The following is a 22,206-nucleotide window of genomic DNA, read 5'->3' on the forward strand; positions in this document are numbered from 1 at the left end:
CCAGGCACGTGGCTCAAAATGGGCCTGCCAAAATAATACCCCCCTAAATACTCAATCTGTACATGTATAGAATGAAATGTATAATTTTACATACAGTACTGCTATTATAGGTGTATCAGACCCATTTTCGCAACTCTTTGGGTATTCAGACAGATGAAATAAGGGGGGTAAAATCCAGGCATGTGGGTCAAAATGGGCCTGCCAAAGTAATCTGTAAATTTGACCTAAATGTCCGTGCCATCTACTGCCATCTACAGGAAACACAACGGTACTGTCCGCGTGCACGCAAAGAGAGGAGGGGTAGGGGTAGGGGTGGGGTGGTGTAGGAATTGTGCACAACACCAGGAATCGAGCTCAGGAATTGACGCACTTCGTCCGGTGAGTGCATTAGTTTGGTCTTGCCGTGTTTCAATGGCGATCTTCAGCGTAGCTGGACACTGAAGAAAGGTCTGCAGACCTGCCTCTTTCAATTCCTTCTGTATTGTACTGAAGGAGCTTCTTTGCCGTCATGGGAGAGAAGTCGGGAAGAAGCTCAACATTGTACCGTCATTTGCTTTTAGGGTCAATATCACTATAAAGTGCCTTTGACAATTTCCAAAATAAAAATATGAAATTTTCTATTAAACTTCATATTTGTTGTATTAAGGTGACTGTAGGCTGTTGCAATTGTATATTGGTCAAGCTCCAGCACTTTTTATAAAATAACTGCAAGCAGACAATTTTCGATTAAACCACAAAATACAGTATGTCCACCCTGTCATGGACAAATTCAAAGTAGAGTATATACATTTTCATTACATAGTGATTATAACATTTTTCTGAAAGATATTTTGTCCCTTTCTCAACAATACATTTTACTTAGTGGGAAAGGTCTTTTGAAAAATTGAAATTACTGCAACATATTTGTATCCCTGTAAAATATGCGAAAGTTTATTTATTTTTTAAATAAAATCAAATGACAAAGATATCTGGTCAAACTTTCAATGGATACTAACTGGCCATACTAACTTCTTTATAAAGAAATCACACAAAAGGTTTTGCTAACTTGTTTAAATAATTAGTTTATTTTCATAAAAGATGAAGATGACAGGGTGAACAAATGCATTAATGGGTGAAGAGGACATCAGATAAACAACAGGAACAACAAGAAGCCCTTAAGTAATATAAAGAATGATTTCAGAAATATATATTCTACACTGCAATTATAAATTGTAAACTGATTTAAAAGGGCATTTTTACATTTATAAGGCCTTTTTTTTTTTTCAAACACCGCTTTGTGTTGCTCAGAGATGCACAACAGTTTCGCTGTGGATTTTTTGGAACTATTTTCTTTGGAGAAATAGAACAAAAACAGACAATATTGACAGTATTGTGTTTTTTTTTTTTTTGTTTATTGAACTGTTGTATAAAGTCAGTATCACATTTGCATTTGAGCAGATATTCAGGAAAATTACACTTTTGCTTTGGGCTTTTTTTGCCCACTTATCTTGAATTTAGGCACATTCTAACAGGCTACATTACACTGAGTCATTGCCTTCCATCATGTTCATCACTACGCAACTGCACGCAAAGTAAGACAGCATTCAGTTCTGGGCTGGGGTGCATTAAATGCATTTATCAATTCAACCTTGTTTTCCTCATAATTAATCACACCAATTTAACATGTTAAATCAATAGCCCTTGTTAAACCATTATCAGAATTTGGCAAAAACTATGCACATGTCCCCCCTGTCATGTGCCATGTCCACCCTGTCATGGAAGGCTTGGTGACAGGGTGGACATTTTTGGTTAAAGTTAGCATTTAATAAACACATGGTGTACTTTCTGTCAGCAAAGTGGTTCATTGATGAAACTTAATGTGTAATTCTTAAAATATATATTTTGAATTTCTGAAAAACTTTTATGTAATTTAATATTTTACTATGACAGGGTGGACATGTTAAGCTTGGCAACATGCAACTACAAACACAATATGATGAAAATGAGGAAATATAAGTGTAGATACTTAATGTACTTGCATCAGATGTTTTAACCTCCACTGAAGAAAGGCAAAATGGGGTGGAGATTTCACTGAGTAGATCAGAGGGTTTCTTAAAGGGACATTTACAACATCATGACAGGGCAATTTCAGGGGCACGTGCAAAATGCTTAATATTATTATGGAAATAGAATATAAATGAACAGTCTGACTTGTTTTATATAACTGGCCGAGGGCAATAAGAGTATTTAAAAATGATTTCAATATTGTGTTATTTGACCACTTTTTACACTCATTGAAGTTAGCTGAGCTGCGTGACGGACATGCCAAAATCACATACATCCCATCAAAGAAAATGGCATGAAATGAGAAAAATACATTTCAAGAGACTTTACTTTGCTTTGCTTGGAAATGTTAAAAAAAACACACAAAAAAAAAACATCTTGATTGCTGTTAAAGATACTGAAATTATATTACACACTCCAAGGGAGAAAGAAAAAGCACATTTTGATAAATAAAAAAATAAAAAAAGAGAGAAAAGTTGTGAGGTTGAATCAAAGCATAGCTCAGTAGCTTAGTACATATATACATAAATGTAGTTTCATTTGTCTGCATACAAGGTTTTTTTTGTTGGCTCTTTGCAAAACCATCAATGCACTGATGCTTTAAAGTATCCAGACACCAACACTGTGAACTTTAATCTTGTAATGAAACGTTTCACTGCTTATAAAAATACATAACGGAATAGATGAAGTCCTCAGAGCTGGCACTCGACCGGGGAAAGATGAAGGAACGCTGACCTTCTCATCCTCTCCGTTGCCATGGAAATGGCATTGTCAGCTAGATTAGAGTGATTTGGACAGTCAAGCTAAATGGAGTCGACTCCTACGGTGGGAGTCGGGAGTCGGAGTCGACTCCGAAAAATCTGGAACCGAACACCCCGTAGGCATTGCGTCATAATGCAGGCTGACGGGAGCGCGCACTAGTCTCAGCCAGACAGTCGACCGAGAGGATTTGAGAAGGAGCCATTGAAATTTGACCGCTCCTCCACCTTGTTTTTCTTCCGCTTTAATAGTCACTCAACATCCGAAGTCAGCATGCGCGAGATCGTGCACCTGCAAGCGGGCCAGTGTGGAAATCAGATCGGAGCGAAGGTAAAAAAAAAGGCGAAGGCTGTTTTTTTTCAACAAACGTGCATTCGCTTCGGCGTTTTATAATCATAGCATATCGTCGAAATATTATTTTGCGCTTTTACCACCGCACAGCTAATTTCATTAAGTAACCTATGTCTAGTTTTGCAAATCGTTTTGCATCCGTAAATAACGCGAAAAGGTTTAGCGAGTTCCTCATTTGAAATGCGTCAGTTGAGATGCGCATATCCTGCTGTCAGAGAAGGGTGTGGCGGACTCGGTTTACAGGCCCGGTTCGAGGATTGCGTGACTGAGCGTTTCGAAGGCTTTGTGTCGCAGCATTATTTTACAGTGATTGAGGGGCGCGGGGCGGCTAAAGAATTCTGCTATAATAACAAAAGCATACAAATACAACTCTTTTTATATATATATATAATGAGTTGTATTTGCATTTGCTTGCTATTTTATTTATATATATATATATATATATATATATATATATATATATATATATATATACTATGTAGATGTTTGTGGAAGATGTTTTCTCTGATGATCGTTTTTAAATCATACCCTATTGCATCAAAATTTGTTAATAGGCCTACTGTGCTATAGTTTGGGGTGGATAATTTTATCAGTTGTTTATTGTTCATGCAACAATGTATTACTGTTATAGTTTTTATTAATAACCATTGCTATATAGCTGATACCTTTGTCTAGTGCTCTTATGAATGTGTATAATACGATTTGTGAACAATTAGGCTATAGGCCTGCATGACATAGCATATTCTTCATGATGCTGGTGTTTGCGTATTTCATTTCATTATGTAACCTACACTGATTTTTTTCAGGTTGTTTTCTTTTATTGTGAATTGCAGTCAAAACTCTGTAAAATTATCTCTGAAATAACCACTTGGCTGTTATTTTAAGGATTATGACATGACATTACAATAATTCACGTTTTTAATACAGAAAAACTACTGTAGTTTTATACAGTGCATTTTCTGTTTTCTTAAATCACAAACAAATGTATGTAAAATTACAAAAATAATCTGTAATTAATAATTAACAAAACCGTTAGATGATCAAATGGTATTGGTAATGGTATTTTATCTGGGGGGCGGGGCTTGATGGTGCAGGGCGGGGCCACGGTGGGGGATTTTAGACAAAATCCTAATATTAAACAGCCCAAACTCTTAGGCTATATGTGAACCAATATTTGTGCTTTTGTGATTTTTTTTTTTTTTCTTCTTTTTTTTTTTTGTAATTTCTTAAATATTTCTATTATTTAAGGGGATTTTACTAAATATTAATATTGTTGATATGCCAAAGTTGGTCAGTGCACTTGCAGATGATCGTGCGATGTAAATAAGAGATTAATTAATCATACACTGCAGACAGCTTCACTTATTGTTAGGTATTATAGCCTAACTAGAGCTTTTTAGAGTGCTCTAAAAAAAAAAAAAGACTCATGCTAGACTGAATTCAGTGATATTCTTTGATCATGTAAATGTTCTTGGCTCGCTGTATAATTTGTTCGTTGTTTGAATAATCATGGACATGCGGCTTGTAATTAAATAATTAATTTTAATTAAAATTAAAATGTCTTTTTTATTAAACGTGATCAGGTGAAATACAAATTCAGTCTTATTAAAATATTTTATGACATAATATGGTAGGCTACTTGCCTAAAACGCTATGATTTGCGTGGTTAAAATTAGGCTACAGTACAGTGGTTTGAGCGCGTTTAACCAGAGACTATAGCGCAATTAAAGAACTGTGCTTATGTGATTGTCGGTGGCCATCTTGAGAAGCAAGAAAGCTTCAGAACACGGCTCATAAAAAGGAAAAAGGAAAATCTTAGGCCCCGCCCTGCGACTGTGGTGGGGGGGTGTGGTGCTGCAGTTGCTTTAGTTGGGCTTCTGACTCATCACTTTATAGCATCAGCTTTTCTTTGGCTGCTGTGACTTGGTTTTTCTAAAGCACATTTTTTATAGCAAATTGCGAGCGAAAAATCAGATAAACCTGGTTACTTATTGATGATCAATTAGTCATCATATAGTAGCCTGATCGCATCATGAGTATTGTTTCCGAATATGTTAGCTTTTAATTTTAATTTATTTTTTTTAAATACAGCAGTCTTGTGATGTTTATGACAGTCAGAGAATCAGTTTTTTTTTTTTTATCATTATATAGAAAAAATATAAAAAACATTTTTTATGTATTTTAGATTTTATTTTATTTTTCTGCCTCCTCATTTTAAAACACCACCGCACGCCACTGATCTGCACGCTAAACCTTGTGTGATATTCATTATATTTGAGACAAAAGTGTGACAAGTAGCCCTGGCCCTATTACACAGCATCAGACAGTGAGACTATCTTTTGGTTTCTGTTTCTTGTTCTCACTCAGTTCTGGGAAGTGATCAGTGATGAACACGGCATTGACCCCACTGGCAGCTACCATGGAGACAGTGACCTGCAGTTGGACCGCATCAGTGTTTACTACAATGAAGCCTCTGGTAGGCACATCACACAGGCTTAGCACAGGGAACGTCAAATGTCTGATACCTGGATTGAGCAATTTAAGGAACTGTTATTATAAGTGTTTTTTAGGGTAAAGTTCTGCCTCCTAAATACACTTATAGACACAGAATCTTCAAACAAAGAAGTACAACATACAAACAAACCCTAATGTTGGAGTTGTGTTCTCTGGTTGTCTGTTTTAGGGGGAAAGTACGTCCCTCGTGCCATCCTTGTGGATCTAGAGCCAGGAACCATGGACTCTGTCCGCTCCGGTCCTTTTGGGCAGATATTCAGACCTGACAACTTTGTTTTTGGTAACTAAACATTTTTCACTTGCATCCCATTGCATGCAAATATCCATATTTGACGAAGGAGTATTGATTTACTTCTGAATGTTCTGAATTTTGAAGATACCTCTGATAGATAGATAGATAGATAGATAGATAGATAGATAGATAGATAGATAGATAGGACATGTATTATACTAGTACCTGTTCGCAGAATCTCCCTTGAATTCATCAACATAAGAAAGAACAAGAGTCAAAACATATTTACTTGCGCAATTACCTGTTGTCATTCCGGCAGAGGTTTTGAACATTTCCTGTTCAAGGTGACTAGTCAAGGAAACCCGATGTTTATTAAGGACTCTAACTCTCTGACCTGTATGGTTTTCAAACACTTTAGCATAATGCATTTTTAAAATATGCAGTATTTTAGTTAATAAGTTTGGGTCACGAAGTGTTAATGGATTTTGCGTCCTGCTGGTAGGTCAAAGTGGAGCTGGTAATAACTGGGCTAAGGGTCACTATACGGAGGGAGCCGAACTGGTGGACTCCGTGATGGACGTGGTCCGTAAGGAAGCCGAGAGCTGTGACTGTCTGCAGGGTTTCCAGCTCACGCATTCGCTGGGAGGAGGAACAGGCTCCGGCATGGGAACTCTCCTGATTAGCAAGATCCGCGAAGAGTATCCCGACCGCATCATGAACACCTTCAGCGTGGTGCCGTCTCCCAAAGTTTCGGACACGGTGGTGGAGCCCTACAACGCCACTTTGTCTGTGCATCAGCTGGTGGAGAACACGGATGAGACGTTCTGCATTGACAACGAGGCCCTGTACGACATCTGTTTCCGCACTCTGAAACTCACCACGCCCACGTACGGCGACCTCAACCACCTCGTCTCGGCCACCATGAGCGGCGTCACCACCTGCCTGAGGTTCCCCGGACAGTTGAACGCCGATCTTCGCAAACTGGCAGTCAACATGGTGCCATTCCCTCGTCTGCACTTCTTCATGCCTGGGTTTGCTCCTCTCACCAGCAGGGGGAGCCAACAGTACCGCATGCTCTCTGTCCCAGAGCTCACCCAGCAGATATTTGATGCTAAAAACATGATGGCTGCATGCGACCCACGCCACGGCCGCTACCTGACCGTGGCTGCCATTTTCCGCGGCCGCATGTCAATGAAGGAGGTGGACGAGCAGATGCTGAATATCCAGAACAAGAACAGCAGCTACTTCGTGGAGTGGATCCCCAACAACGTCAAGACCGCCGTCTGCGACATTCCACCTCGTGGTCTCAAAATGTCTGCAACATTCATCGGCAACAGCACCGCCATCCAGGAGCTGTTCAAACGCATTTCAGAGCAGTTCACAGCCATGTTCCGCCGCAAGGCCTTCCTGCACTGGTACACTGGAGAGGGCATGGATGAGATGGAGTTCACCGAGGCCGAGAGCAACATGAACGACCTGGTGTCCGAGTACCAGCAGTACCAGGACGCCACTGCAGAGGAGGGAGATTTTGAGGAAGAGGGCGAAGATGAGGGTGCCTAATCGCTGTCTCTTCCATCTTAGCTGCCTCCATTTTTTGATTCATATGCCACCAGAGGTGTAAGGTCCAGGGGCCAAAGAGTAAAAGTCCTGCCATGAACTGACTTATCAACTGAAAAAAAAAAAAAAAAACATTGCCACCATAATTGTGGTCAGTGTTTGCTTTAGTTGGCCTCTTGAGCCTTTTAGTAATTCAAAGAAAGTTGCTTCTAAGCAATTGCAATATTGTTTCACAACAAACATTTTTGCAATGCTAAATCAAACCTTGAAGTAGCAGCTTAGTTTATGCTTTTGATTAACTTGATGTTTAAATCTCTCTGGTTTATTAACTATGTTTGATTGTTAAAGAAAAAAAAACTTTTAAGCAAATGCCACCATAATGCTTCAATATTGAGAAAAAAAAATCCTGTTTAGGATGAGGCTTTTAGACATGAACATTTATCATATGATCCTCAACAGTGGTGACAATAATTATTCATACTGCATTGCAGCATGAAGCATTTTGTTGATGGTCACCATTTTTGAGATTCATATGCTGGTTCTTGATGTCTGTGTGTGTCTAAATAGTGCTGGAGATATAAAATTAATTAATTTTAACTATTAGAGAAACACTTTGCTTGCATGCTGTAGTGTCACAGAGTTGATTGTGCAAAACCTAAGCATATAAATGAAATCAATCATGGTGACTATCTGATCACTGCACAACACCACATGCGTTGCTGCAGAGAGAGATTTAACACAGGAGTCAAGGGTCAAGAGCCCAACTAAAGCAAACACTGATCTCCATGATGGTGGTATCAGTTTAACCAATAAAACATCAACATCTGATCCTCTGTGATTCTCAATATCTGCAGGTGTTCATCACAAACGCACAATCAACATTTAATTAGTCTCTTAATTATATCATTAACTTTAACTATTTGAGGACTTGGGATTTGACTCGAGACTCGTTTGCGACTTGAAAGGAATGACTTTGTTCATGGGTGGAATAAACACATGGCAGGACTTTCACTCTTTGGCCCCTGGACTATCCACCTCGGTTGGTAAGTGAGCAGAATTTGTGATCAATAGAGTCTAGCTGGCTAGTGATGTCTTTTTTGGTTTTATTTTTAGTTTGACTCAAAAAGTGTGCACTACTACCTTTGTTTTGACAGTTCTGTATTATAAATATGGCACAACAATAAATGCTTAAGAAAAAGACATATGCAGTGATATTGTACTTTGTTGTTGTTTTTGTCATTAACATGGTCTGAACGTGGTTGTCAGTCATGAATTCAGTCAAATGTTTCTGTTTACATTTTTAGTTTTAAATTTTTTTAAAAGAAACAGAGCATGGCAAAGAAACAGAAGCCATCCACCTTATAAGAAGTCAGTGTAGTGATACAATGATTATGATATTTTACGGTAAAACACGTACTGTACATACAGTTGCTTTAACTGAAACTTGATTTCTTGCTCCTCATTAAAGCTGTAGGCAATGATGCTCCACCAGTAACAGAGTTCAGTGCTGCATTTCCAGCAGCTACTGCTCCTTCCATTAAAGCTTCAGATAGCGTTGCTCCTTTGGCAACAGAAGTCAAAGCTGCAACTGCTGCTCCTGCACCCATTACCACACCTGTTCCCAGTAAGACTTGTTTTGCGGTGCTAAATTCCCTACACCTACCTTATTTTATTTATTCTCAGGTTAGGTAAAGAAAGTCAAGTCTGTCCTATCCTATAAGCATGTCAATTTTCATACTCACAAAATAGGTCTCAGAAGACTTCTCCGTGGTCTGTTCTTGCTCAAGTCTATAAATCAGAGTCTTCAGGCAGGCGAGCTTCTAAGTTATAATTAAATATAGTTTATTGTATATAGATTAAATGCATTACAAATACAATACTAATATAAAAAACAGAGGTATATAATACCAAACAAAGGTATATAATTTGCAAGCTCAGTTGAAGGCCGCCGGCACCGGAGAAGCTGTGACACAGAACCAGCATCTGATTCTCTTCATCGCACTTCAGTCCTTTATAGACAGCAGGTGAATCCCAATGTCCTGACACGTCATGAGGTTTGGAAATTCCCTAAAAAGATATATGAAGTCCTCCATTTTCTAATTTTTCTTCTCCGAGACTTTCTTCTAAGATGCCTCCTTCGCTGCGTCTGCAACACATCACTCAACGGTAACATTCCTTTCCTTAAAGCTCTGGCTAATACATGTTTCTTTCCTGCCTATCTTTCTATTGATATATGCTATAATCAGAGCTGGGTAGTAACTGATTACATGTAATCTGGATTACGTAATCAGATTCCAAAAATTAAGTACTAGTAATTAGAGTAAATTACATTTTAAAATACTCGTAATCAGACTACAGTTACTTTTTTATGGATTACATGATTACATATTATTCACACAATAGCAATAAATTATTCATAATTCATTGATTCTCCCTTTCTCTTTTTCATCTTTTAAATTTTCCTTTCTAAAATAGCCTACCGATTATATACATATGTATATATAGTCCAGTTTTGTGGACATTCACACAGAGATCAGTCATTAGTCAGGTGGCAACAGCATTTGAACACTGGATTTACAAAAATCATTTCCGGTTTAAGAAGGGTTTCAGCATTGTATCAACTACTGATGAACACATTCATTTTTATTTGAATTATAACTAGGTTTTTTAACCATATATTATTAATTATAACTAATTAAAATTCACATATTCATGTTATTTCTTAGTTTTATTCATCTAAACCTTGTTCACCAAATATATTTGCTTTAAGTGCCCCTGAGATTTTAAAATAAATATTTCAATAATTATCACATTTGCATGTTTACGGTTTCTTTGATGTTGATTAATGATCACATGGCATGCAGGTAAATAAAAATATTTCATCTTTTTTAGTAAGTGTTTTATTTAACGCAAAGTCTATAGAAATAAAAAGACAGTTCACTTCTATATTTATGAATGGGAGAAACTGTAACGCGCGATATGGAGGAATAGTTCCACCTTCTAAATGAAAGAGCCATATTTCCCATAGAAACCCGGGGAACATTCAAGCCCAAACCTGTGCGCAATGTTTTGCTAAATCAAAAAGAACACAAAGAATGGCCTTCTCAGCTGCCATAATTGCAACTCTTGCATCATCAGAACAGAGTGTTCAACGCACTACCATTTCCATTCAAAAATGTTTTGCAATGTTTTGTTGGGGCTGAACGCAGCCCTGACTAGACTCTGTATGCACATTGGCTGGTCTAGCCTGAAAAATAAGCTTTTTAAATGCTATTTGAGCATAAGAAACAACATTCAAGGGGCAATTAATTTCAGATTTTTGTTGCTGATGTGACATATGGAATTTAATTTTGAGTTCAGCCAGCAGTTTTTGAGATTTCAGGATTCCCCCATTCACTAAGATTGGTCTTGTATGAGCTTCCCGGAGGCATTGCAAATATGGCCGCCGAGTGAAGAGGCTTTCCTCGAAAGGGAGTTTGTTTTAAAATTATTTATTTTCATTAAAATTTTTTATGATTTAATTAATTGTCAGCTTTTAATTAAAGGTGCCATAGAATGCATTGATACAATATTTTAAATTGTTCTCTGATATCTACATATCTAAGGGCAAAAATTCTCCAGAAACGGTTTTACATGTGCATTTACAACCCTAAGATTTCTCCCTAGAATGAAATGGTCTGTTATTGGCAGACCATTGGCTGTTTCACAGTGCGGCTCAATGTTGAGCTCTGCTCTGATTGGCTGTTTCACAGTGCGGCTCATTTCAGTAGCTCACAGGAAGGAAACACAGGGAGGAAAATATATATTTCAATACTTTCTCTCGCAATTATATCGTTGGGTAATTATACTGTATATAAAATGCGGGCATCAGGGAGCCACTATTAATATGCGGGGCACTGAAACTGCTTTCAAATGCACGATTTTACTTTCACTTTTGCTTTCAAGATTCGCGAACGCACAAACTATGTTTATACTATGGAGCGGCACTACTTACCACACATTTTACAAGATCAGATGCTTGTCAGTGGTGCTCAGGATCTGCAAATCATTCAACATCATCCTCAGTCATCTCTACTTACTCTGTTTATGTGGTAAGTGAAATCTTATGTACTGTAATGTAACAGGGTACAGCTAGCAAACAGTTAACCATGTCCATTCTATGGCACCTTTAAAGGCACAACCTCCCTGCAGTTCCTTTATGAACAGTAGTTTGGGAAACCTTGATGAAATATAATGTTTAATGCACTTCATGTAAATTACAATGAGTGGAACAAATTTTCTTACTTTTTGCATTTTTCTTACATCATTATGGTACACGATAATCCTATTTAAATCAATGTGATAAACGAGTTAATTCAAAAGTAATCTATAAGTAATCTAAAAGTAATCTGATTATATTACCTAAAATGTGTAATATAACGGATTACGTTACTGACTACATTTTTTGTCATGTAATCTGGAATCAGTAACGGATTACAATTTGTAAGTAATCTACCCAGCTCTGGCTATAACATTTTCTTAATAAATGCTTAATACAACAACGTGTGTTGTGTCTTTCTTAATAAACTACTTTCAATAAAACAAATACAATAACTTGTTTGGTGTCTGTCTTAATAAACCACCTTCAATTAAATGAATACAATAACATGTGTGGTCTCTTTCTTAATAAACCAACACTTATAATAACTTGTAGTTACAATGAAATGGTATTAAAGAAATAAAAAAAGGCAAACTTGCAGTGGGACAATTGCTAATTTTCCTTAACAGACTGCATTTTTAGCTTTTTTTCAGCAGCCTACTTCTTTCCTCTTCCCTTATCTTTTCTTCCTCTTCCAACTTCTTTCTCTCTTCTTCTTGTCTCTTCCTCTTCTCTTCTTCCTCTCTTTTCCTCTGAGCTTCCTGGTACATCTCATTGGTGTAATGCTCTCCTCCGTTCTCCGTCACCATTCTGTTGATCTTCTCCAGCAGTTCAGTGACCTGTGATTGATTTTCTTCAGATGTGTTAATAAAAACCTGATAACCTCCTTTACATAGTTCAACTAGCTCTCTAATCTGCTTGTTTTGGGTCAGAAACTCCTCTATGGATGTTTTTAACTGATCTCCTCTAGTGAACAGAATGATGGTGTAACGTGCAGCATCTTCTCCAAAGTTCTCCTGAATCCATTTCACTGTGTTTTTCTCCTCATCTGTGAATCTCACGTCCAGTCTGATGACCAGCAGGAACACATGAGGACCAGGAACAGACATTTCTACACACTTCACTAATTCATTCTTCAGTTGTTCTTCACTGATTGACGTATCAAACAGTCCTGGAGTGTCGATCACAGAGATGATTCTACCTACTACTGTCTGCTGATGTTGTTGGCAATTTTTAGTAACAGATTCAGTAGAAAAATCTTCATCAAACGCGTTTTGTCCCAGGATGGTGTTTCCTGTTGCGCTCTTTCCAGCTCCAGTTTTCTCCATCGTCACGATCCTGAGATGTGTGCACTCACCAGGTTTTATGCTGTTCTGTATGGACTCTGAGACTGAGGCCCAGACAGATTTAGAGCAGAAAAAAATAATATACATTTATTTATTTATTTTTCAGAAATGTGTCATGATATTTGGGAAAAGTATGACTGATCTCACCTGCTTGGCTTGGATTTTGGTCTGTCTCTGTCTGTTGTTTCTTCTGGTCCCATTTTCCTGTTCTGTTTGTTTTCCAGAATTTTTCAGGTTTCTGGACTGTATTTGTTTCTCCCATATTTTGGAAAAAGTTTCTCAGTGATTTTCTGATTCTCTTCTTCATCATTCTTGTTTTCTTGTGCAACTCTAGAGCGTCTGTCTTTATATAATTCAGTTCTCTCAATTTTTGTCATATGACAAACAAAATCTTTCTGTTCAGTCACAACATTTCTTGTGCTCTTTTCCTTTACAATGTGCGTGTGAATCTTCTCCTGCACTATTATTTGCTCTTGCATCTCTTGCACTTTTATTTCTTTCTCTTGATTTATCTTTTCTTTTCTGTTTTTCATTGGATATCTTAAGAAAATGTGAATGTCATAATGCTGACCATCATTGCATTTGATGATTTCATCGATCTTCTCTAGAAGATTTGTGATGTGAGTTGGAATAATATCCTTTTTACTGTTGATTGCATGATATTTACCTCTGCAGAGACTTTCTACTATCCATAAGGAGCTTCCATTTTCTATTTGGCATTTTTTCTCTTCCAAGAAACAGCACCATGGTGAACTTCAAAGCTTCTTCTCCAAAGTTCTCCTGAATTTGCTCCAAAATGTTCCTCTGCTCCTCTCTGAAGGTCTCCAGGTTGATGATGAGCAGGAACACATGAGGACCAGGATGAGCGAGAGAAAGACTCTTCATTGTAGACTGTAGACTGAAAAATATGGCCAACCCAGCTGCATTTGAGCATTTTCTCTTTCGTGGGCCTAATATGTGTCTCTTGTAAGTACATAACATCGGCAGACCACAATTTCAAGTGTGAAAATACTTTAGCTCGCTTGAGCATATGACCCAGGCCACGAATGTTCTAGCTGGTAAAGGTAATGCCACTGCCCCTTGAAGGTAAATTAGGATTCATACAAAAGTTGAAAATAAACCAACTTGAATAAGAAATTTGAATAAACAGTGAAAATAAATGGCCCTTTGAAACCAATCATGGAGAGAAAAATAAAAAAAGAACTTACACAAAAACAAAACAAAGAACATTATCCCCCTACCCCCGTCCCACTTTCCCAAACAAAGTGAGAACACACATCCCCGAGAATCACTGAGGGGTTGTTGGACCATCGGAACCGTGAAACTACAGCTTAACAGAAAAGCCCTAAAGCTCCCTCTCCAATCACATGAACAAATATTTATAAACAAAAGAAACAGTCATATTAATGTTTCAGTCTAAGCGACTGCTAAATAAAAGTCATGCACCAGAGCCTGTCCAGCCTGCATACGTTATTCTCAAGACAGCGTCCCAATGTCAGTACCTTGTCAGTAGTGTCGTGGGTGGCGCGTTTTCTTGCTGGGTAGATGAAGCCGCTCCTCACACCGGCACTCCGGAGATGCTTTCTAGCATCACTGAATGCCTGCCGCTGCTTCATTATTTCAGCCGGGAGATCAGGAAAGATGTGTATTGGCCTGCCCTCATAACGCAGAGGAAAGTGTTGGCGAGCCAGTTGGAGTATTTTTTCCTTCATTTGAAAGTGATGAATCCGGGCTATCATACCACGTGGCCGCACATCCTCTCCGACGAGCTGCCTTCCCAGCTGATGAGCGCGATCCACTTCCAACAGTTTAGAAAAGTTGCTTGCGCCCAACAGGTCAGGAATAAACTTAGTCAGAAATTTCCGTAGAGCGCCCATTCTCGATCTTGTCAAGTAAGCCAACAATTTTAATGTTTTGCTGCCTGGAGCAAGCCTCCAGGTCAATCACTTTATGAGGGAGGGCTTCATTCTCTGACTGTATTTTCGCGCAATTCTGCTCGACGAGAAACTTTTATCTTTTAGTTGTTCTTCACTGATTGACGCATCAAACAGTCCTGGAGTGTCGGTCACTGGGATGATTTGCCCTGCTGCTGTCTGCTGATGTTTTTGACATGTCTCAGTCACAGATTTAAACTGTAATTCTTCTTTAAAGGGGTCATATGATGCGATTTCAAGTTTTCCTTTCTCTTTGGAGTGTTACAAGCTGTTTGTGCATAGATAAGATCACTGAAGTTGCAAAGACTAAAGTCTCAAACCCAAAGAGATATTCTTTGTAAAAGTTAAGACTTGACCACGCCGTCCTAAAACGCCTCTTTAAACACGCCCCCACATGTCTACGTCACAGTGTGGGAAGGTTTGCAAAACATGGCCCAAATGTTTACACAAAGAAAGAAGGCGGAACTATTATTCTCGCTGTAGTGTTGTTGCTGCCGCTGCCATGTCGTGGAGACGCTGTGTTTCATTGAGAAAGCGGAACTACTTTGTTTGGGCTTCCAAAAGAGGACACAATTAGAAATCAGTGGTTACGTTGTATTTACAACACTGTTCCAGAACAGTTCAACCCAAATATTCAGATGTGTGCAGCACATTTTACGGAGGACTGTTTCCTGAACCTGGGAGGAGAGTAGCCTACAATGCCAGCTGTGCATAAAGGCTGTTTCTATAAAGTGGGGCGATTCCAACTTTGCAAGGACAGTCTAGCGCTTCTGACTCACAGCTTGTAAGTACGTTTTCTTATTTAAAGAATTTGCTACTTACTATTCAAACATGAGTTTTGAGCTGTGCAGAGTAGTGCTTGTTGTTTGTCGTTTCTCCGATCACAAATGCAGACATGGTGTTATGTTTACACAGCGCGCTATGCAACGCAACGCATAAAAAGACAGTATAAGTCATTATGATCAGTAACAGGACACGCCACGGGCCGAGACACGGCATCACAATACGGTGAGGGGCGTAACATTTCCGTCACGCGCTTGAGGTATTCGGCCAATCACAACGTACTGGATAGCTGGCCAATCAGAGCACACCTCACTTCTCAGAACGATGAGCTTTGTAAAAATCGATGCGTTTCAGAAAGGCAGGGCATTGAGGAGCAACAATAATGTACAGTATGTGGAAAATAAGTTTCCACAAGGTTTTTTGAACCTTAAACTGCATAAACACATTGCATTACACCAAACACACAAAATAATGTTCTTTTTAGCAACGTCATATGACCCCTTTAAACACTTTTTGTCTAGCCAACTTCCCACTGAATTAAACTTCTTAACATAATTTGTGGAAGCATTTCAACACAGGGTATGTTGTGGCCATCTGGTGGTCAAAGGGATGAACTACATCTACCAAGCTGCTGTGTCTTGTAAGACTTTCTGATTGATGTACTTCATCTGATTGATGGGTTTTCACAATTAGGAGCACCACAGCTGTAAGATCATAATTATGCAATGGAAAGTTAAAAAGCATTTTTTTTATTCTCCAAGCTTCTGCAAATAGATGAGCAGCCAACACTTTAATCCTTGTAAACACCAATATAATACACCAACACATTAATAGTGTGAATAGATGGATAATAATGGGGTGGTCATTTGTAGTTTTTCAGGTTAGTTAACATTGTGAGAACTGACTTATCATCACATACTGTAACAAAACAGTAAACATGCTGCACATAATGTAACAATATATATATATATATATATATATACAGTGAGGAAAATAAGTATTTGAACACCCTGCTATTTTGCAAGTTCTCCCACTTAGAAATCATGGAGGGGTCTGAAATTGTCATCGTAGGTGCATGTCCACTGTGAGAGACATAATCTAAAAAAAAAAAAATCCAGAAAACACAATGTATGATTTTTTAACTATTTATTTGTATGATACAGCTGCAAATAAGTATTTGAACACCTGTCTATCAGCTAGAATTCTGACCCTCAAAGACCTGTTAGTCTGCCTTTAAAATGTCCACCTCCACTCCATTTATTATCCTAAATTAGATGCACCTGTTTGAGGTCGTTAGCTGCATAAAGACACCTGTCCACCCCATACAATCAGTAAGAATCCAACTACTAACATGGCCAAGACCAAAGAGCTGTCCAAAGACACTAGAGACAAAATTGTACACCTCCACAAGGCTGGAAAGGGCTACGGGAAATTGCCAAGCAGCTTGGTGAAAAAGGTCCACTGTTGGAGCAATCATTAGAAAATGGAAGAAGCTAAACATGACTGTCAATCTCCCTCGGACTGGGGCTCCATGCAAGATCTCACCTCGTGGGGTCTCAATGATCCTAAGAAAGGTGAGAAATCAGCCCAGAACTACACTGGAGGAGCTGGTCAATGACCTGAAAAGAGCTGGGACCACCGTTTCCAAGGTTACTGTTGGTAATACACTAAGGCGTCATGGTTTGAAATCATGCATGGCACGGAAGGTTCCCCTGCTTAAACCAGCACATGTCCAGGCCCGACTTAAGTTTGCCAATGACCATTTGGATGATCCAGAGGAGTCATGGGAGAAAGTCATGTGGTCAGATGAGACCAAAATAGAACTTTTGGTCATAATTCCACTAAACGTGTTTGGAGGAAGAAGAATGATGAGTACCATCCCAAGAACACCATCCCTACTGTGAAGCATGGGGTGGTAGCATCATGCTTTGGGGTGTTTTTCTGCACATGGGACAGGGCAACTGCACTGTATTAAGGAGAGGATGACCGGGGCCATGTATTGCGAGATTTTGGGGAACAACCTCCTTCCCTCAGTTAGAGCATTGAAGATGGGTCGAGGCTGGGTCTTCCAACATGACAATGACCCGAAGCACACAGCCAGGATAACCAAGGAGTGGCTCTGTAAGAAGCATATCAAGGTTCTGGCGTGGCCTAGCCAGTCTCCAGACCTAAACCCAATAGAGAATCTTTGGAGGGAGCTCAAACTCCGTGTTTCTCAGCGACAGGCCAGAAACCTGACTGATCTAGAGAAGATCTGTGTGGAGGAGTGGGCCAAAATCCCTCCTGCAGTGTGTGCAAACCTGCTGAAAAACTACAGGAAACGTTTGACCGCTGTAATTGCAAACAAAGGCTACTGTACCAAATATTAACATTGATTTTCTCAGGTGTTCAAATACTTATTTGCAGCTGTATCATACAAATAAATAGTTAAAAAATCATACATTGTGATTTCTGGATTTTTTTTTTTTTTTAGATTATGTCTATCACAGTGGACATGCACCTACGATGACAATTTCAGACCCCTCCATGATTTCAAAGTGGGAGAACTTGCAAAATAGCAGGGTGTTCAAATACTTATTTTCCTCACTGTATATATATATATATATATATATATATATATATTTTTTCACCATTGACATCACTTATATTAGTGTTTGTAAAGCCTCTTAAGTCTCCTGCCATCCTGCAGTTATGTAAATTCACACTTTTTATCAAGTTATCTATATTCTACTGCTGCTGCTACAGCTGCATCAAGGCTATTAGAGCTGTTAATGCTCCAAATGCCCAAATGCTGCTCCTAATGCTCCCACAAATAAACCATTTCTCCTCATTGTCCTAAAACTCTGGCCCGTCTTGCAGTTCTGGGTTGTAGGGAGATGACCAGATATCACATGCATTTTATTTTTAATTTGACTAAAGAAGTGGGCATTACTGGGTTGTACAAAATGTCACTATAATTTATATTTAAATGCTTAAGGAAAAGACATGCAGTGATGTTGTTCTTCCTTTATTGTTCTTAAAATGATCTGGATGCTGTTACAGGACTAAACACAGGAATGTTAAGATCATACAAAACATGAATTCAGTCAAATGTTTTCAGTTATTCACCTTATTTTAAGTCAGTGTAGCATCAGAATGATTTTGAAACTGATATTTCAAGGAAAAACACAGTTACTATCACTGAAACTTGATTACTTGCTCCTCCCACTCTTTAAAGCTGCAGGTGCTCCACTATTTAACAGAGTTCAGTGCTGCATTTCCAGCAGCTACTACTCCTGCCATTAAAGCTTCAGATACCGTTGATCCTTTAGAAACAGAAGCTAGAGCTGCAGATCCAGCAACTGCTGCTCCAGAGATTACAGCTGGACCAAGTGTCCCTCCACCAACTACAACTGCTGCTCCTACACCCACTACCACACCTGTTCCCAATAAGACTACACCTTGAGTGTTATTCAACAGCCTGCTTCTTTCTTCTTCCCTTATCTTTTCTTTCTCTTTCAACTTCTTTCTCTCTTCTTCTTGTCTCTTCCTCTTCTCTTCTTCCTCTCTTTTCCTCTGAGCTTCCTGGTACATCTCATTGGTGTAATGCTCTCCTCCGTTCTCCATCACCATTCTGTTGATCTTCTCCAGCAGTTCAGTGACCTGTGACTGATTTTCTTCAGATGTGTTAATAAAAACCTGATAACCTCCTTTACATAGTTCAACTAGCTCTCTAATCTGCTTGTTTTTGGTCAGAAACTCCTCTATGGGTGTTTTTAACTGATCTCCTCTAGTGAACAGAATGATGGTGTAACGTGCAGCATCTTCTCCAAAGTTCTCCTGAATCCATTTCACTGTGTTTTTCTCCTCATCTGTGAATCTCACGTCCAGTCTGATGACCAGCAGGAACACATGAGGACCAGGAACAGACATTTCTACACACTTCACTAATTCATTCTTCAGTTGTTCTTCACTGATTGACGTATCAAACAGTCCTGGAGTGTCGATCACAGAGATGATTCTACCTTCTACTGTCTGCTGATGTTTCTGGCAATTCCCAGTCACAGATTCGGAAGAAAATACTTCTTTAAACACTTTTTGTCCCAGGATGGTGTTTCCTGTTGCGCTCTTTCCAGCTCCAGTTTTCCCCACCATCACGATCCTGAGATCTGTGCACTCGTTAGGTCTTATCTGGCTGTTCTGTATGGACTCTGTATGTTCAGACAAGACACAAGTAAGAATAAAATAAGTATAATTTAATTTTCAAGAAATATGTCATGATATTTCGAAAAAGCAATACATTTCATGGTCTCACCTGCTTGGGTTAGATGTTGCTCTTTCTCTGTCTGTTGTTTCTTCTGGTCCCATTTTCTTTTCCTGCTCATTTTCCAGCATACTGATTGTTTTACTACCTCTTCTTCCTTCGTGTTTTCTTTTGGAACTCTAGAACATCTGTCTTCATATGATTCAGTTCTCACATGAGAACCAAAATCTTTCTTTTTAGTCACAACATTTCTTGGGCTTTTTTCCTTTACACTGTGCGTGTGAATCTTCTCCCGCACTATTATCTGCTCTTGCATGTCTTGCATTTTTGTTTCTTTCTCTTGTTGTATCTTTTCTTTTCTGCATCTTATTGGATATCTTAAGAAAATGTGAATGTCACAATGCTGGCCATCATTCCGTTTGATGATTTCATCAATCTTCTCTAGAAGTTTAGTGATGTGAGTTGGAATAATGTCATTTTTACTGTTGATTGCATGATATTGTCCTCTGCAGTGACTGACAAGGTTCTGACATGTTCTGCTTTTCATAAAGAGATTCCATTGTCTAGTTGCCAATTTTTCTCTTCCAATAAACAGCACCATGGTAAACTTTAAAGCTTGAGCTCTAAAGTTCTCCTGAATTTGCTCCACAATGTTCCTCTCATCCTCTCTGAAGGTCTCCAGGTTAATGACGAGCAGGAACACTTGAGGACCAGGATAACAGAGGTACATACTCCTTATCATTTCATTCTGCATCTCTTCATCAGTCAGATCAGTGTTGAAGAATCCTGGAGTGTCGATGATGGAGATGTTTCTGTCTTCTACTCTTCCTGTCTGTCTCTCACTCTCTCTGGTTCTGCTCTCTTTAAATGCCTCTCGACCGAGTATTGCATTTCCTATTGCACTCTTTCCAGCTCCAGAGACTCCCAGCAGCACAATCCTCAGATCACGTGAATCACCTGTCAAACAGTTCATGTCATTAACTGGAGCTCTGGATGATTTCTAAATGCTTCTGTGATTCTAAACATGCATCCATTTCATTTTAAATGTCTCAGTACAATTGGTAAAAATCATTTAGTTTAGTTGGAAAATTCATGTTACAATTCTAAACTGATAGCGTCTGCTCTGCTCCATACAGCCAGGGTTGCCAGATCTATGTGACAAAGCTAGCCCAATGGCCAGTCAAAAGCAGCCCAAAGTAGTGCAATGACCATATCCTAAATATCAAAACTCAAAATATGTCATTTTCATAACTAAAAGACACATCCTTATGAAAATTACCATGGTTTTACTACAAATAAAACCAAAACATGGTTGCTATGGTTTAACCATCACTCTAAAAATGCTGGGTTAAAAACAACCCAGCGCTGGGTGAAATATGGACTGACCCAGGTCTGACAAGACCATGGTGGAGGATTTGCTACTCAACAGATCCTGAGCTTATTGACAAATATCTAGTAAAAATGTGCTCCCTTGCACAGCACGTGCAATCGCAAAATTAAGAGTGAAAGTGAACAGCCAACCCTCATTCAAAAGTGATTTCAATATGCAGCATATTAATAGAGGCACCCAGATACACGGAAATCATATATACTATTAGGTTACACTTCATTTTGATAGTCCACTTTAGACATTCTACTTACTATAAGTAACTTTGCAACTGCATGTCAACTAATTCTCAATAATTTGCAACTACATCTCTACTAACTCTCAGAGTAGACTGTTAGGGTAGGTTTAGGGTTAGTAGAATAAGTTGACATATACATGCAGTTTTCTCATACTCAGTATGTTGTGCACCCATCAAAATAAAGTGTTAGAAGATATTAAGCAGACAGTCTACTAATACTCTAATGACGGCTAGTTGATATGTAGTTCCAAAGTGTAGTGTTCTGTTAGTAGAATGTCTAAAGTGGACCATCGAAATAAAGTGTTACCTAATATTAGAATGTTTGCTGTGCTGGCAGGGGTGGAACATGTAATTTTCGAAACAAGCGGTAATGGTCAAAAATTAATTTAGAAAACAGTCCCATGCAGGACTGTCAACCACCAGAAACAAAAGCACAGTATATAATTAATTTCTCTGTATGGTATTAAACTAGCTGTATTCTGTGAGAATCACATTAGGTTATTTTATTTACACTTACCTTTCGGCCTGTCTGTTGCTGACATTGTGTCCATGCAGTTTGCGTTTGTCATTAAAACTCTCTCTGTGTCTTTGTCTGTGTGAACCTGACACAGGAAGTGTGTGTGTGTACACTTCTTCACGATTTAAAAAATGCACCACACACATCCTGTTATTTCAGTTTCA

At 38.7% G+C, this 22,206-nt stretch overlaps 2 protein-coding genes and 1 pseudogene across 2 annotated transcripts; 1 reads left to right on the top strand and 2 right to left on the bottom strand.

The window, feature by feature from the left end:
- The first annotated feature begins 2,956 nt into the window (after positions 1-2,956).
- zgc:65894 (uncharacterized protein LOC335798 homolog) lies at positions 2,957-8,656 on the top strand. The gene is made up of 4 exons (XM_058769033.1): positions 2,957-3,132; positions 5,521-5,629; positions 5,837-5,947; positions 6,402-8,656. Exons 1-4 carry the CDS (start codon positions 3,076-3,078, stop codon positions 7,457-7,459), a joined length of 1,335 nt encoding a protein of 444 aa, XP_058625016.1. The 5' UTR covers positions 2,957-3,075; the 3' UTR covers positions 7,460-8,656.
- A 3,547-nt stretch (positions 8,657-12,203) lies between these two features.
- Positions 12,204-14,817, bottom strand: LOC131543533 (GTPase IMAP family member 8-like; annotated as a pseudogene).
- Positions 14,818-18,648: 3,831 nt separating this feature from the next.
- On the bottom strand, positions 18,649-22,140 carry LOC131536228 (uncharacterized). Its single transcript, XM_058769020.1, has 3 exons — positions 22,043-22,140; positions 19,952-20,857; positions 18,649-19,847 (listed from the first exon to the last, which is right to left on the bottom strand). The coding sequence occupies exons 1-3, from the start codon at positions 22,092-22,094 to the stop codon at positions 18,889-18,891; spliced, it is 1,917 nt and encodes a 638-aa protein (XP_058625003.1). The 5' UTR covers positions 22,095-22,140; the 3' UTR covers positions 18,649-18,888.
- Positions 22,141-22,206: the final 66 nt, after the last annotated feature.

The sequence above is a fragment of the Onychostoma macrolepis genome, chromosome 01, assembly GCF_012432095.1.
Source record: "Onychostoma macrolepis isolate SWU-2019 chromosome 01, ASM1243209v1, whole genome shotgun sequence".
Lineage (NCBI taxonomy): Eukaryota > Metazoa > Chordata > Actinopteri > Cypriniformes > Cyprinidae > Onychostoma > Onychostoma macrolepis.

Bases quoted from the DNA above. Each gene is read 5' to 3' on its own strand.
- LOC131536228 (XM_058769020.1), bottom strand. From the start codon at position 22,094: ATGACAAACGCAAACTGCATGGACACAATGTCAGCAACAGACAGGCCG. The intron at 20,858-22,042 runs GTAAGTGTAAAT...ACTGTTTGACAG, and splicing joins AGCAACAGACAGGCCGAAAG to GTGATTCACGTGATCTGAGG. The intron at 19,848-19,951 runs GTGAGACCATGA...CTGAACATACAG, and splicing joins GCAACATCTAACCCAAGCAG to AGTCCATACAGAACAGCCAG.
- zgc:65894 (XM_058769033.1), top strand. From the start codon at position 3,076: ATGCGCGAGATCGTGCACCTGCAAGCGGGCCAGTGTGGAAATCAGATC. The intron at 3,133-5,520 runs GTAAAAAAAAAG...GTTCTCACTCAG, and splicing joins GAAATCAGATCGGAGCGAAG to TTCTGGGAAGTGATCAGTGA. The intron at 5,630-5,836 runs GTAGGCACATCA...TGTCTGTTTTAG, and splicing joins TTACTACAATGAAGCCTCTG to GGGGAAAGTACGTCCCTCGT.